Below are 16665 nucleotides of genomic sequence, written 5' to 3' on the forward strand. Positions count from 1 at the left end.
CTGCAGAATACTTTGAACTACTGTGACCATACAGAAACATAAGGGATGGCAGTATAGCTGCCATAAAGATTGTGAAATCTGCTTGAGAACATCCTCAGTGCTTGAGTGCTTGCCCATGGCTGTGCTGTTAAAACAAGTCTGGGTGCACTAAACAAGTCTTTGTTGTATTTCTGTACTGCACCTCTGACAACCTCTTCAAGTATGAAATACCAGCTTGCCTTTCTAGTATGAGACTCAAGAACAAGATGTTGGGAACTTAGGAGAAGTGCAGTCCACAGTTCATTCAGTGGGAGAGTCTACCCATCCAGTTGTATTATGAATGGTGGAAATTGTTTATCCATTATTCTGTTGTGTGCCGACATAATATAATAAAAATAACTTGTAGACAGACTTTTGCCTCTTCTAAGAGCCTAAACAGAATTAAAATTATGAAATACACACTTACACAATTTCTTTTATGAGAATTTATACCAAGTGGTTCAAAAATGCAAACAGCGTTTCCATATGATGCTGCAATCTGGGGAAAGGAAAGGAAAAAAAAAAGTTGAAGACTCAAAATGTAAGATTAGGAGGCAAGTGGAATAAGTGCTCCTTAGTATTCCAAAATAGTTAAAGAATTTCCAGTACCTCTTCTATGTGCCAGGGTTATTGAAAAGTGAAGTTAATACAAATGTAATTAACTGTGTTATGGGTATATATTCTTAAGGCAATTGAGGAAAACATACTCTTGAAGAAGCCCACCTTTCACATTTTAACTCTAAACAGGGCAGACATCTCATTCAGTGGCACAAACAGAGTCACATTCTTCTAGGGCAATCACTTTGAATGAGTAAGAGAAAGTTGATGCCTTCACTGCTTCTGCTCATGTTCTGTGTACTTCACAGCTAACTAATGCATTAATTATTAGTGTCTGTGTCCATAGATTCCACTCTGTATCACTAAATCAGTAAATAATAGTTACAAGAAGAAGAAAGAAATGCAATTCGATTTTTAACATTCAAATACATTTTGAGAGGAGATAAATGGTAAATAGAAAAATTGAAGTACATATGCCATTGAACCCCTCAGTTTCTTTCACCCACTTATTTCACAGAAATCTCTAAACACAAAATAGTATTTCTTAGGTATTTATCTGGGCCTGTTCCTAACACTCATATCCTTTAAGTACTTTTAACTATCTTTAAAATTCCTCTTTCTTCTTTAAAAGATTTTTAAAAGAAAAACTGATTAAGTTCCTTCCCATCCAGGATCTGGTTTCCTCAAAATGGAAATGATGCAAAAGTTTCACGACATTTATTATGAAATTTATTTCTTCCATAGGGGGAGGGGGAGAGAAGATTGCAACAACAGAGTCAGTTCCAAAGTAAAGAACAGACCTGAGTTCAGAGTCCTGAATGCAGAACCACCCAGGGGTTTGTGGTGGTCTTGCAGGGACCACCTCTGAAGCTGGAATCTCTCTCCCGCTCTTACTGGGACTGCACTGCTGAAGTTCAAGGGCTCTGCCAACTAAATCTGCCCAAATCCTAACTAGGGCTTCCTCAGTACCAATTTTTACCTGGCTAATTCTAGTCAGCAGTGACAACTGACAAACAAAATTTGCTCAGTGCACTACTGGAACTCCTAGAAATTTTTTCCCATCCTCTTTCTAACCTCTCTAGCATTGTTTAGGGATTTAAAATGAAACCACAAAGCAAATCAAGGCGCCATGCAGTCATGACAGCTCATAGTATAGCACTTCTAAACACATTAAATGTGCTGAAACCTTTCTAAAATGTAAGTATTTCAAATTCATTACTTTGCAGGACACACAGATACATACACATATGTGTATATCTATGTACAGATAAACGATTTATCCATTTCTTCTTTAGTTAGATGGAAGCACACAAAATGGAGCCAGTAACCATCATTTCAGTAGCATTCCAGTTCTGATACTCTACTGTAACTAATGCATCTGTCCACATTTTGTGACACCTCTTATTGCAGGTCCCAGAAAGAGAATAAAACCTTTGTTCCAACATGTCTCCTGCTTCCTCTACCCTCTTCACTCCCCCAAAATTACTGATAAATTGAAAGAATAAGACTAACACAAGAGGTGTTACTCAGAAAGTCCCAGATCAGTAAACCATGATCTTTGTTGTGAAATTAACTCTTTCATTCCTTTCATGTATTATGTTGCCATTTAATTATTCAATTTAAAATTCTCAAATTTTAAAAATTCGATAGAGATTTATTAAAATCCTTACCCTGCCTTGTCGCTGGGAGCACTCCACACAACTGACCTGGATGTTTCCATGTTTAGCACCGGGAATAATCTGCACACATTCAAAGTCATTTGCCAGAATAACAATGTCACAACCAGAGCCATATGCCTGAAATAAGTTTTAAAAGAAATAAAAATAAAGTTAGCTTTATTTTAAAAGCTAACTGAACGCTTGTTACGGAACTGATGTTTTTGGAAGCTGTGAATATCCCAGTTAAACAGCAAGTTACAATGTAGTGGGCTTGCTCCTCACTAATTCAATGAGCAACAAGGAAAAACAAAGTAGCAAGGACGACCATAACTCTACCAGGGTTTAAATCACAGCAAAGAGAAACAGTAAACAAACCAACCAAACTCCTACTAAACTTATATAGAGAACTTGAGCTCTCTGTTTACTTTTTTTTTTTTTTTTTTTTTAGGTTTTAGTTAATTTTTTTCTCCCCTCCAATTCTTGTTGCCTCTTTGAGCAAGTCAGTCAAGCCAGGAGCCTTTTTTAATGAATTCACACGTACCTTTCTTCAATAGGTGTGTCTTGTACCCCCGTCTGCCTTCTTTATTATTTTTTTTAAATCAAGATTGTTAAGGGATTCTTTTCTATAAGAATGTACTTTCTGGGCTTTTCTGAGTTTTAAGAAGTGCACATTACTATAGGACTGTAAAACAACAAATATTTCTTTTGGATATACTGTTGTGCAATACACTATATATTCTAAAGAATTTGTTTACGTAGTAGCTATAGAACAGTGATAGCCTGCAGCACTTTTTATTGGCAGGATAAATATATACCTGTCTGCCAACCTTTCACCTGTTCTAAAAAGTTTAATCACTCCAGATTATCTGTCCCATTGAGCTCCCACCTTCAGGCACGGAAATCTCTCCCTAGGATCAATCTCCACTAAGCCTTTTACAGCTAGAGCTGGAAGTCTCTTTCCTTAAAGTAAGTTTTCCATTGATTCCAATACAGTAGGCAGAAATTTTACAACAGCTAAGTTAAGCAGAGAGTGCAAGTCCTCCACAGTGAATTTCAGATGGTACAAAATTACTTATCACTTTAACTTGTCCACAGGATTTTTCACAATAATTTCTAAAATACTGAGTCAGTCCTTGCCCTCTCCTTTGAGATCAATCAGTGTAAAGGCTACTTTATTGTAAATGTATAAAAATTGTATTTGTATTGATTTACCACCAGTGCCCCTGGGTGGCTGCACTAAAATAAGGGTGCAAGACAACCACTGGAATTAGAATGGACAGTTTAGGTCTCATGACTTTCTATGCCTACTTCTAATTCTGCTGGGAAGGAGCAACAAGTGAGAAAGGCTGAAAAAGAGAAATTAATTTAGTTAAAGTACGTCACTGCATGAAACAGAAGGAAACAGCAATGCAAGCAGCAAAGCAGAAACTCAGTCCCCAGAAATTAACACACCATACAACTGCACACACAAAAAGGAAAATTGCAGATAAGATAGATTGTCTAAAAGATTTCCAAGGTCATCTCACAAAAATAGAGTGACACAGTGTTGTGTGAGACATAATAACCCACACTGCTGTTCTGGGAAGCTCTGAGGAACTGATACCGGAGTGATTCACAATGTAAGCAGGATTGCTAAAAGGTTGTTGGAGGGAGATTATCTGTGTAACAGAATATCCCAGCTCCTTGATGACTAGGCTATGTGATCATTAGACTCAGTCTGGAAGGGAGTAAGTTATTATTAAAATTGAATAGGATTATTTCCAGAATGTAAGAGAATGAAAAATGAGATTCTGAAATAAGTTCTGTCATTGAACAGAAAGTCCTTTTGTTTTGTTGCTTTCCTATTTTTATAGAGAGTTTCTTTATAAAACAAACTTCACCAGCAGTGTTGAATACTGGATGAAACAAACAGTGTAGGCTCCTTAGTAAGAAGGAAGAAGATTAAGACCAGGATGTGAATGCCCAAAAGTAGACAGGAAAATAAAAGCACATCCTCTTGTTCCAATAATTTATTCAAAATTCGAATATTCACATGAAATTGATTCTCCTACTCAAACTTCAAAGAGTGAGCATTAAAACAGAAAAGTATTGACTTGTCTTCTTTTCAATAGTCTTCTTCATAACTACCAATATAAACCTACTAAAAGATGTGACTCAAATTATCTAAATAAAGAGGTGCTGATCCACTTAAAACAAGACTTAAACCTTTCAAATCCCCTATTCACTGTTTGTATTCATAACTTGAGTTGCAAATTTCAAACTACATTATACATAACTTATCATTAGTTGCAATTTTATTAGCAATATTATTTATGTGTATCTCAGAAATTATAAAAGGAAAAGACTTCTCAACTTAGATTTCCTTATGCTTAGTGTTCTTAAACATGCCCATTGTATGTGTGTGTATAACTCATAATGCATGAAACAGAAAATATTTTATACTTGGCTATGTCTGTTTATTTTGTGAAGCAAAAGAATTTAGTGTCTTTCTTTTCAAACATTTTAGTTTTTCATCTCTCCTGTCCCTGACCTGCACTTATTCCACCAACAAAGCATTAAATTTTCAGCTCATTATTACCTATTTAGCATATTTTTACACAGTAAAGTAAAAAGGTGGTTCTTACTCATCAAGACACAGAGATCTCTTTCCTTTGTGAAATCTTATTACTGTCACTTGCAGCCATCCTACTCTTTGCCTGTGTTTACTGCTGCACCAACAAGTGACTCAGCAACCTGAGCGTCCTGTGCCAACAGAGGAGATCCCTTGGTTGGGGGGGTAGGCAGAACCCATTCCCAGCAGCAGGATACCAGCCTTCAGCTCTAGGTTGTTAGAGCAAGTGCTGCTATCTCTTGGTTCTGGAGTCATTTTCAGAGTGCAGATATTTGTTCTAAGAATGCGACTTATTTCTTGAAAGTATATGAAATCTTAAAATTATTTTACGAAGTAAAGTCATTAGAACACACGTTTGGAAAAGGTCCATATAGTTTTATGTACTGAAAGACATTTTCATATTTCATGTTATGTGCCTGAATACAAGTTTTTCATTTGATTGCTTTTATGCAGCTTTTCTGATGTCTTCATTATATTAACATGTTTATACTTGAAGAGAACACTTTTCTGTTAAATCCTCTTTTCTTTCATCTTTAAGCTGGTAATGCAGCAGAAACACCCCATGACAAAGAACAGGGAAGTGTCATAATATTTAACATCAGTAGTTCCTTTTTAAGGATTCAGCTGACAACATCTTCATGAGGTCATTTGTGCCACCACAGGTCTCTCCTGCCAGAGAAACAAAGGCCACAATACTGGTGGTAGCAGACTAACAATCTGCCTAGCCTGATAAAAGGAATGGAAAATTGGTAAGCCATACAGACAGGGAAGATGAAAAATACAGCACTGAGATACAGTAATGGATGAGAGAAGCACAGAGCTCTTAAATAAACAGAATTATGAGCAGTGACTGAACAAAACAAGTGCAGTAAGAACCACCCACAGGGAGTATCTGCCAACCTCCATTTCTAATGTCGCTGATAACTTCAAGGAGAAAATTAAATGGAGTTGCAAAACCGCCAGAATGCAAGGGTGACTTGCAGGATCCATAAGCAACTAATAAGCTGTAGTTTGCCAATGTCTGCTCTATCTGTCAAGATCTGGGACCACTGAAATGAACAATTACAAAACATTAATTGAATGCAGGAGCACCACACAGAAGTAGGACATTGTGTTCTGGTGTAAGAGTTAATGCTATATCCTCAGTTTTCAGATAATATGAAAGCAGAACATGCTTCTGTCTTTTTCAGCTGCTCATGTTTTCCAGTTTGCTTCTGGAACTAAGAGACAGGGAAAAAAATATTCCTTCACATTCTCATCTTGGTTTTTCTTTATACAAATACTTTTCTCTGTATAAAAAAGCTAACAAAATTATCTTTCTATAACCTGCAACTCTTTACAAATTGGGCATAAGCACAATAAAACACAAGTCCTCAAACTCCTGTGTGCACTATCAGGGGTGCAGAGGCATTTAGAGATGGTAAATGATGTCAAGAAACAGAATCAGCCCACAATGCTATTACAAAAAAATTCATAAACATCTAAAATTACATAAATTAAAACCTGAAAGTCTGTATTGGGCTTAAAGGGCTCCTCTAGTAAAACAACACTCATCTTTAAGTTTCTGGCAGAAATTCCTCCACCTTCCACTTAGCGATGAAGACACCTGAATCCTGAACCGCTTCCAAGCTCTCATCAATGGACACAACGTTTACACTTCCTCCCCCTCCTCCTTCCAAGTACTACTAGAATTACATACACTTAATGCAAACCAGCAAAATAACTGAGAAACAACTCTTAACTTACTACTAGCCCATGGCCTGTAAAATAGGCTTTCCTAAGCTGACATTTCAGACAAATTCATAATTAAATACTTTACAACGTGCTTAAACATACAGAGATAAAAGAACTTAGTAAGGATTGAGATATTAAGCATCTCTAATCCAGTTTACATAAAAACAGTGCAGAACATATAGATATATGTAGATAGTAATATATAACTGAGAGGGATTTGCAAATAAGTGTTTTAAGAAGGATGAAGCAGTGAAAAAGTAGGAGAACCCGACACAGCAGAGAAAGCCTATTCTCAGTTGCTGTATCTTGTGGACATCTGTGTGAATGATGATTTTGCTGGTTTCAAAGAGGTAATAAATTTACAGGGGTGTGGGAAACTCATCTGCAACAGCTTCTGGAATTCACCACACACAGCTCCAGGCCAAGTGTCAGTACTGTCATGAAATATGTTAAGAAGCTTATCCTTTTCAAAAATGCAAAATAATAAATGAATTTTTTCTCACTTTTATCAGTAAAGTTCTTAGATACCCCTAAAATCTGACCTTCTGATTTTTCATTAAGAATGTTCATAATTTTGTATTTTGTGCAATTAGTGCAGAAGTAAATATTATTTCCTGTTTGTCTGACACTTGAAATTTTTATACTTACAGAATCCAGCCTCTAGGTAAATGACATAGTTATTTTTATCTATTCATTTTTAAACCCAGACTAACCTTAGAAACAGTTACATTCTGCTGTAGCTGCTTAACCAGCTCTTTCAGAACAAAAGCTAAATGAAATGAGCTGTGGTTTGAAAAATGCATTTTACTACCTTTAAAAGCTTATTAGCTGCCAGTTGGACTGTGAGGTATAGATATCTCTCTGTCAAGGCTGTGTGTGCTGTAAGGCCCTTTGCTTAAAGCTCAACCCTCAACCTTCTGTAAACGCTCTTGTGGAACACAGTTAGCAATATTTGCTAAAATGAGAACATGAACTAACAGCAAGCTGAAGAGTGCACAGAATTATTCCCAGAACTTCTGTCATTCAGTACTTCAACCCTTTGCTGAAGCAGTATCTTTTCCAGAGCTCAGACGAAGGAGGCTGAGGAGACCGTCTGGTACAAGACAGCATTATGGAGCTATTTTGCTTCTAATCACCCTTCCAACAGTTTTTCCTGTGTATTATCTGCTCTACAAGACCATCCAGCAGGCATACCACACATCTCTGTGCCTCAGCCCTTCCTTGGGAAAGGCTGGATATATGTCAGGATTGCTGCAGGCAGATGTGGGAGCTGAGGGAGGAAAAGACTCTGCACATTCCAGAATAAGCACTGACAAAACCTTTGTAGCCAGCCTACAGACACCTGTCTCTATGTCTTTGGATCTCTACAGTTTTGTGGTGTCTGTGGGAGTCCATAGGTGGATGTTTTAGCAGGCAGAGAAAAAAACAGTGGAAAAATTATTTTCCCTGTCTTATTCTCAGAAAGCTAGATGACTAGATGACTTTTACCAAAGCTTTAAAAAAGTTGAGTCAGATTGTGTTATCATCTTACCTCTAGTTACACCGACTTGGAAATTAAAAGCTTACCTTTATCCCCAGCAAGGAGTCATGTAAACAAGCCAAGGACAAACCAAAGAAGAAGGGAAGAATGAAGAACCTGAGAATTGTAATGTCCCTAATCAGGTTAGAAGAAAATGCGTTTCTTCTCTCAGAATCCTAAGATTGCTGGACTTAGGCATCTAAAGTACATTCATCTTAAGAGGAAGTTTCTTCTACTCCTCCACAAGAAAAAAGGGAAATAGTTCCAAACCTATTAACTAGTGGGTACATATATATACATACCCAAGCTATTATTCTGCTGTTAAGCAGAGTATTTTTAACAGCAGTGATTCATTTCTGCACACAAAAAAAGCTGTATTTTCAAGTGCCTGTGATGAATCAGTTGTAGCAATTTTGTACCATTCTCACGCATTCTCAATGCCCAAACACCAACCAAAACGTGAGTGGGCACATGTGCACACAAACAGCAGCTTCTGTGCCACAGCCCTATGGATTCCCACAGACACCCATGGAGTCACAGCGTGCTGTGCACATCTCCCTTGCCCTCTTCCTGCTCTGCTGGTGCTCTGTGCCAGTGCCTGACAGGTGCTGGGGCTTCAGAGCAGGTCTGCAGAATCTGTCTCTGAACCGCTCTGTTACCTGAACTGCAAAACCTGCCTCAGGATCTGAAGTTCTGGCTCCAAACAGCTCAGTGGTTTGGGAGCACAAAGCTCTGCCCATACAGGTGATGTCGACCGACAGAATTTGAGGTTAGGCACCAATGAACTGCTGGCAGTCAATGGTAGATTATGATTCTACTAAGTCACACAGGTAACCAATTTCCTAAGCATCTGGATGTAAGACCCCAAACTGTTTGCAGACAGTTTTTAACCTTACCATTTACTCTAGGATCAAGGCCTAAAAGAGCAGGAAACAATACCATGAATACAGAGAATGAAGAAAAAGCAAAGAAGAAAGTTACAGCTATGGAAGTCCAGAAGATACATTTATAAAACATACTTATCTCTTTAGTTCCTTGTTTACCGTATTATAAAAAAAATTGGATACAGCAGCCAGAGAAACAGTGTGGTCTGTTATATGTAGTTCCATAATTAAAATCCTACCAAGCAATCCTGCATCATTTTGGAAGATGCTACCTTTGCTCTTGGAAAATTCTTGTATAAACCACAATATACATTATGATTCATTACTGATGTTATCAAAACTATGACAAGAATTAGCATAAAGTTGTGTTGCATAATATCATTTGATTGACTTTTCAAATTGTCATAGTAAAAAGAAACACATAAGAATGCAAATATGAGTAAATGACTTCTTATATAAATATTAAAAGTAACAGAGGTCCCTTTAATAGCAGTATGGCTGCATAGCAGCAGAACCAGGAAAATAAAGACAAACATGGCACCTTTTATTTCTTAAGACTCTCCAGCATTCATTACTGAAATAAGATATCTATGGTAATTCACTGCAAGCTTTAAATGTTTCACGAGTTTGCTGACATCTATCTTACACCAAAAAGGATGCTCTGCATCATTTTGCTTGGAATTGGTTTGTGCCTGGGATATAATCTTGTTAATATAAAATGCAGTAAGACAACTGATACCTAAAGAATAAGATACTGATTAGATGGCAGCAGGAAAACACTGCAGAAGCTGATCACTCACTAAAATCAAAGCATACCAAGCATACATAACCTAACGGAGTGAAATTGACATTGGAAATTGACAATAAATAAAAATAGCTTGTGAATGAGAAACAAATAGTTTTATAAACTACGGGGCTCTTGAAATTCACTTGGCGTATCTCTTTATCATCTCTTTCTATTTCTTTTCTAGTTTGAGAGGAGCATTTGACAAATTTGTGTTTTATCAGCCTCAGTAATGGAAGGCAGACGCTCATCAATAGCGGGCAGGCTTCGTCAGAACCCCAGTGCAACTGACTGGGCGCGCTTTGCAGATGAGATATAAACACACACACACAAATATATTTTAAAAAATTAAAAAATACAGGCAGACACCAGCGAAATCCGAGGACACACACCCGGGGGTTTCCCCGGGTGATACAGATGACGGAGCTGGCCAGGGCTGACAGGCGATCCCCGGCTGCCCCCAGACCCGCCGGGTCCCGCTCCGCCCGCAGCGCCCCCCGCCCGCCAGGCTCCCCTCCCTCCGCTGCCGCCGGGCCTACGGCCGCCGTGCCCAGGCCGGCCCCGGCCGCGGCGCCCCTTACCGTGAAGGGGGTGTCCTGCACGCTGCCCACGGAGTACCCGTTGTCGCCGGGGTTCACGGCGCCGGTCAGCACCTGGTGCAGATGCATCGCGGCCCCGGCCCCGCCGCGCCGCCGGGACCCGGATGGTTCCGCGGGCGCGCGCGCGCGCGAGGGGCGGGAGGGGGGGGGCGCGCGTGGCGGCGCACGCGCCGGGCAGCGCCCGGATCAGGTGAGGCGCGCGCGCGCGCGGGCACCGCCCTCTGCGCGCGCGGGAGGCGGGCCCGGCCGTGCGCGTGCCCGCGGGCGGGGCGGAGGGGTTGTGAAGGGCGCGCGCGCGCGCGCGGGGCCCGGGGGGAAGGGGTCGGGGGCGGGAGTCGGTGCCGTGAGGAGGGAGGGCCGGCCGGGAGCGGGGCCGGACTCGCCTCTCGGGCGGCAGGGACGGGAGCACGGCCGCGGCGTCCGGCTGCCGCGGCGGCGGCGCTCCGGCCCGGGGCGGCGGGGAGGCGTGTCCCGGGAGCGCGGTGTCCTCAGCCCGGCAGGTGCGGGCGCACCGCCGCCCGGCTCGCACGGCTGCCGCTCGGTAGTTAGTCGTACACACACACATACATACATATATACATATACACACGTCTGTGTGTGTGTGTAGTGCTTCTGAGGGTGGATTGGTTTGTTTCCGTTAAGGATCCTCTGGTTTGGTCATATCCCAGAGAGCTTGGGATGCTCTCGGGAATGTACCAACGTCGTTCCAGCAGTGCCCGCAGCGGGGGCAGGGACGTGCTCGCAGTGTGGGGACTTTGGTTAAGGAGTTCAGTTAAATTTCGTGCACCTCGCAGAAAATACGGCCAGGCTTCTGCTGCTTTATTTGTAATAAAGGCCAAACACCCTTGAAAACTAAAGCCTTTAAGTATCCCTATCCTTCTCTGTCTCAGAGGTGTGGAAGAAGATTGGATCTGGGAAATATTTTGGAAGGGATTCTAATCTCTGAGTGGGGGAATAAAAATACTCTGTGTGCTGTGTGTCATGAGATAAGGAACATTCTCTGTTTTCCTGTCCTAGGTCAATAGAGTCACCGTTGCTAATAATTGAAGCTGCAAAGCTCCCATTCCTTTAAAGTCTATGGCAGTATTGCCTGAGTCAAGACTACAAGATTCTTCTTGCCTTGTACTGCTTCTTAAAAGTGTACATCACTTACTACATAAATGAAATACTACTCAAAGTGTAGAGGTAAATAAACACAAAGTCAAGTTCCATAGGAATTGTCATGAAAACACTTCAGATTTTGTCTACTCCCATGCTTGTTATAGACAATCCCATTTAAAAAGGCCACAGTGTCTCTAGCTGGCGCAAAAGGGAAAAAGGAAAAAAGCATCTAAACCTTCAGTTGACCTGGTTACACATGAGAGCACTATCTAATGTTCATGTGCTTCAGCTCACTATTCCATAAATTTTCTGATTGAAGGCTCTTCTGCATAAGATGTGTAATGTACAACTGATTATTATTTTGAGTGAGATTTTTTTTTTTAATACCTGCAACAGGACTTAAAGGCAAAAAGTGCTTGGTGGGGCTTTTTTTGTTTTGGTTGGGATATTTGTTTGTTTGTTTTAATGAGTGGAACTAAGTCCAGCTAATGCCTGAAAAGGGCAGCTGGCTTTTGGATTGGCAGCTGTAATGAGAATGAACAGTGTGACCTAAAGGAAAGGGTTTTCCTGGTTTTGGTGGCACGGAGTCTTCAGAGTAAGCTGAGTACCTGCAGGATTGGTTCAGTCTTGCTAGGTACACACAGGATGAGTGAGATTTTTTTTTTTCAGCTCAGTGGTCTGTCACCTGATGAGAGTAAGTCTGACTGTAGCTCTTGTGGCTGAGGAAACGTGGCTACCTCTGTGCACAGAACTTTGAGCGAGAGTCATTCTGCAAGTATCTGCAGATAAGGCCTCCACATTCTTCCTGAAAGCAAATATTTCTACCTGAGTTTTGCTGACAGATTGTTTTACCCACCTGAAATCATTCTTCCTTATTAGTGACTTAAATACATCATATTAAAGTAATTTTTAGTCTGTGTGACTGTGATTTCTATGCCCGAGACCATGAAACACTCTCTTCCGTGTGTGTGTGTGTGTATATATATATATATATGCATATATAAAATGTAAAATAATAGTAAAAACATGTAAGGGGCCTTCAATCTTTTAATTTCCCCTTTAATTACTGACCATCTTGTTGCTTTATTCTTTTATTTTATTTTTAACTCTAAACAAAAGTTCCTGCAGTCCTTCTGCTGGAGTCTGCCTAGGAATTCTCTGTTTTGGCTTGACTATGTGAGAAGAGAACTTCTGCACCTCAGGACAGTGTCAGCTGCATAGAATCAAAAGGTCTGTTTAATTCATTCTAATAAGCTACAGCTGGAGCTGCCTTAAGTGGTGTTTTAAGAAGGTGTTAGGCATGCTGAGAGTACTTTGCTTCTGGCTTGGTCTGGCAGGATGGGTTGGGTGACTTCTCGAGGCTGCATGCATCAGGTATGAGAGTGACTGTACAGCTTTGCCTTTTGCTTGTCCAGGTACAGATCCAGAGGTATTCCAAGGCTGGGACTTCAGTCATCTTTTCTGCTGCTTCCAGAGAGAGAGGAGACAGAGGAAAGGGCTGCAAATTTGGAGAGCAATCACTAAACTACACAGGTGCAATTCTACTAGGGAGTAGAGTTTTCACTTATCTAAGGAAAGTGGTATTATATAAAATAATCAGAAGTGGATATGATGCTTCTATATAGAAACCATCATTATGTAAAAAAAATCTAACTATTTTTTTTTAGTTTTGCTTAGGGGTAAGAGAAATGTTTTGCTTTTGGCAAAAGGTGGAGTGTTTAATGGGAAGGCAGAAAATTCAAAAGGTTTTAGAGTGAGATCAGCCAGATCTATTCACGTGCTCTCTGTTAAATGCATATCCTATAGAGGTATTTACTGACCCTTTTGCTGAACAAATGTGGTCAGGATAATTTTCAGAGCATTGGGATCCTAATATATAGTAGGAGAAACTGTTATTTTAATGTAGATATTTTTCTTCAGGTAGAATAATTAGTGCTCTGCTCCCTTTCAGTTCTGATTATTTGTGTATCCTGCCTTTCAATATATCTTCCAAACTACTGGAAGACAGAATCCCTCCAATGAAGTCACAAATGACCACATGCAATTCATTCAAGTGTGTTAGTTCATGCACCATCTACTTTAGCTTCCACTCTAAAAGATGACTTAATAGAATGACAAATTTTATTGTCAATTACCCACTAATAACTTTGCTAATATCTAAACAAGCATTCAGACTGAGTCTTCTGATGGCACTAGGTGTATATAAAAGATGTTTGGGGAATTTTCCCTGGTCCTTTCACTGGGGAACAAAAACCACAAACCAAATATCAGATGCATTCCGAGTTATACTCAGGGTTTCAGCTCTTAATTTCAGAGGCAGATGTTTCTGTCCTTAAGGAGGTGATGAAAAGTTTTGCATGAATTTACAGAGCAAATTCCTATCCAGGAACTGGAGGACCCCAAAAGAAGATTCCAGTTATAAATTTCTAATAACTGTTTTCAAGCACAGCTGGGTCTTCAACACCAACAGTTTTACAAGCATTGCAGGAACAATGGTGCTATGAAGGCTGAGAAAGGCTTGAATTTAAAACCCCTTCTGAGAAAGTTTAGCCAAAATATTTTGGACTGAAATTTGAGAAGCTTCTTATGAGTTTCGGTTTGTGTTGCTTTCTTGGTAGCTCTTGGTACTGGGTATTTCTTCAACTTCAAGGTGCCATTTTGTGAATACATCCTCACTTTATAAGTGCTATTGGGAATCTGTAAGGGAGGAATTTTTCTCTTATGCTATTTTCTTTTAGCTTTCCATATGGTACCATTCTTGAATTTTCCTGGCACCTCTATATAGGCTGTTTTTGAAACAACATGCAGATCTGCATGTTTACATGCTCTGGGCTTTGTGCCTGACACTTTCTGCAGGTACCTGAATGCATCCTTATCCAATATTTTCAATACTCACTTGCTTTTGGTAAGACCTTAACTACCTGAAGGCTGTTGTAATATTATCCATGCTTCCGAAGATTGTAGTATGGGTTTTTAAATTGAAGTAAAACCAACCAAGCTTGTAACATTAAAGCTGTCAGTTTTGTTTCCTTTGAACTGCTGATGCAAATAACATGTGCAATCATGTGCATTTAGCTGCTGAAAGTCACTGTGAACCTCTTATTATATTCTTCTGTTTGCAATATTAAAACCCAGTAAACATTGTCTTTAAAGGTATGTTTGCATTTGGAGGAAGGAGAGTGGAAAAAGTATCCACACTGTTTATTTGTTTTGTTCTTTAGATGCTCAGCGAAGGCTTTGGAAACTAACACCTCATGTAGAGTACTTGCCTAGGTCTTCCAGAGTGCCCCCTGGAACATCTCGCTGTTTTCCTGTCTGTACAGGGAATGCATTGTGAAAAGAAATGTGCAAAACAAGACTGAATTTGCCACCTGTGCAACTTGTCACAGTTAAGTGTAACTGAAGTGCTGTGTGCCAGTTGCTGGGGTTTAGTTTGGTTTTTTGAGGCTCTAATCATTAACTCTTAAGTATTCCTGTCTCTTGCATAAACACTCAAGCTGAACAATTGCTAATTAACCCAATGGCATTTTCTTGTGCTGAGCTCAACAGTGCAATTTATCTCTATGGGCTGTGGCTTGGGTGGTATGAATGTGTTTGCTGTGGGTAATTTGGAGACCACAAGTATTTTATTTGCTTTATGCATTTCCAGACAGTCTGTCAGGACAGATATGAATCACTTGAAGTGGTTATCAATATTCCATCTCACTATCATAACTCTGAGGCATCTCTTCAGCTCTGCTTAGTGTGGAAATTTATTTTGAGATGTTGAGGAAGTTTCTTATGGCTAATTGACTTTTAAAAAGCTGGGGATATAAACCAGACCACATAGTTAATAATAACTGGGGCTGTATGAAAGTCTGTTATTCTCCTCCACATCGTCTGCCTCCCAATCAGAGTAAAAAGTTGAAAATACAAAGTCTTCTGGAAAATGGAAAATTAAAATGAAAAATGTTTTTAAAATTCCATGCACCCTCCACTTCAATTTGGCTGCCTCACAGCTGGTCTTGCTTTAACACCTGCTCATAATTTGTGTCCATAGAACAACCTTTTTGAAAGTTTCTTACAGTAGTACATTAAGAGCATTAATATTTAAGGTATATGCAGTATTTGAAAAGTGGCATCTATGGAGGATATCTCGAGAACAAAGTGCTGTCTATGCATTCAGTTGCTAAAATAACTAATGACTCATGTAAGGCTTCTAAGAGGTAGCAGCAAATTTGGCAGGTGATATGCAAACCTCTTTTGACTTCATAGTTTCAAACTGGTGACTGAATTATTTGGGATTTGTATTACATGTAATAAATAATGAAAAGCAAGTAACTGTTGACAATTAATATTTTCCAAATAGGGTTATATGTGCAACAACTCAGTTCTTTGTACCTTCTCTCCAGGGAATGTGAGAGGTCTGTAGAGTATCTAGCTAGAAATGCAGAGACAGTTGAGGATTGCTGGTTCCTGTGCCAACATATTGGTGAGGAACATGTGCATTTTCTCTGGTCTTCAAACTGATCTGCAGGATGCTGCAGTACATGTAAAAGTGAAATTTACTTGACTCCTCATATTATATAGTACTGAGAACCTCTAGGATTAATTTGGGATGTGAACTGTGTGTTCTGATCTTGCAGACAATGCTGAGATTGTAATAAAGATGTATGCTTGTGAAAGACATCCTCTTCATCCTACATCTGCACACAGGATATGAGAAATGAATGTAATGCTGGCCATGGTTAATTATGTTCTGCAACAAATACACTGAAAATGCACATTGCTATCCAGTCATATACCTTAGGGCAAAATAAAGGGTGAAATCTGGACCTAAATAAGCAAATCATTTTACTAGTGCATTGATTGCTGGGAAGAGTACAAGTTGTCTTAAATTTGTGTATATTTTCTTGAGATTTTGTTGTGCTTTCCTGGTTCATGTCCCACCCTCCCATCAGTTTCCCTTTTCCCCTTTCCATCTCCCTAAACTCCTGAATTCCCTAACTCAGTTTAAACAAATGCTGAAGTCCCTTGTATATATTGAGGAAATTCTGAACAGCATAGAGAAGAGAATTTAATTAGGCCCTCACTGGTGGTAAAACTGTGGTGAAAATATGTCACAGGAGAGAAATGGATGTCAGTACCTGCAGTTAGTGGAAGCGATGCTGTTTAAGAGAAGATTGATATCACAAGGGCCGTGGCAGGGCAGTAAGAAGG

General features: G+C 39.8%; 1 protein-coding gene and 1 long non-coding RNA gene across 11 annotated transcripts in view; one reads left to right on the forward strand and one right to left on the reverse strand.

Moving 5' to 3' along the window:
- DMXL2 (Dmx like 2) overlaps positions 1-10474 on the reverse strand; it is a 58815-nt gene extending 48341 nt beyond the window's left edge. For all 10 annotated transcript variants that reach the window (XR_008433099.1, XR_008433101.1, XR_008433100.1 and 7 more), the window contains exons 1-3: positions 10348-10474; positions 2247-2372; positions 446-517 (exon numbers count right to left, since the gene is read on the reverse strand). Coding sequence is in view for 7 of the 10 variants with exons in the window: in XM_053954289.1 (XP_053810264.1) it covers positions 446-517; positions 2247-2372; positions 10348-10434 (285 nt within the window). In the remaining 3 variants the exon portion in view is untranslated. The remainder of the gene's footprint in view (positions 1-445; positions 518-2246; positions 2373-10347) is intronic.
- Positions 10475-11038: 564 nt separating this feature from the next.
- On the forward strand, positions 11039-14800 carry LOC128794828 (uncharacterized). The gene is made up of 4 exons (XR_008433284.1): positions 11039-11550; positions 12586-12696; positions 12882-12999; positions 14688-14800. It is a non-coding gene; the product is annotated as an uncharacterized LOC128794828 (long non-coding RNA).
- The last annotated feature ends 1865 nt before the right edge of the window (positions 14801-16665 follow it).

Source organism: Vidua chalybeata, chromosome 13, assembly GCF_026979565.1.
Source record: "Vidua chalybeata isolate OUT-0048 chromosome 13, bVidCha1 merged haplotype, whole genome shotgun sequence".
Lineage (NCBI taxonomy): Eukaryota > Metazoa > Chordata > Aves > Passeriformes > Viduidae > Vidua > Vidua chalybeata.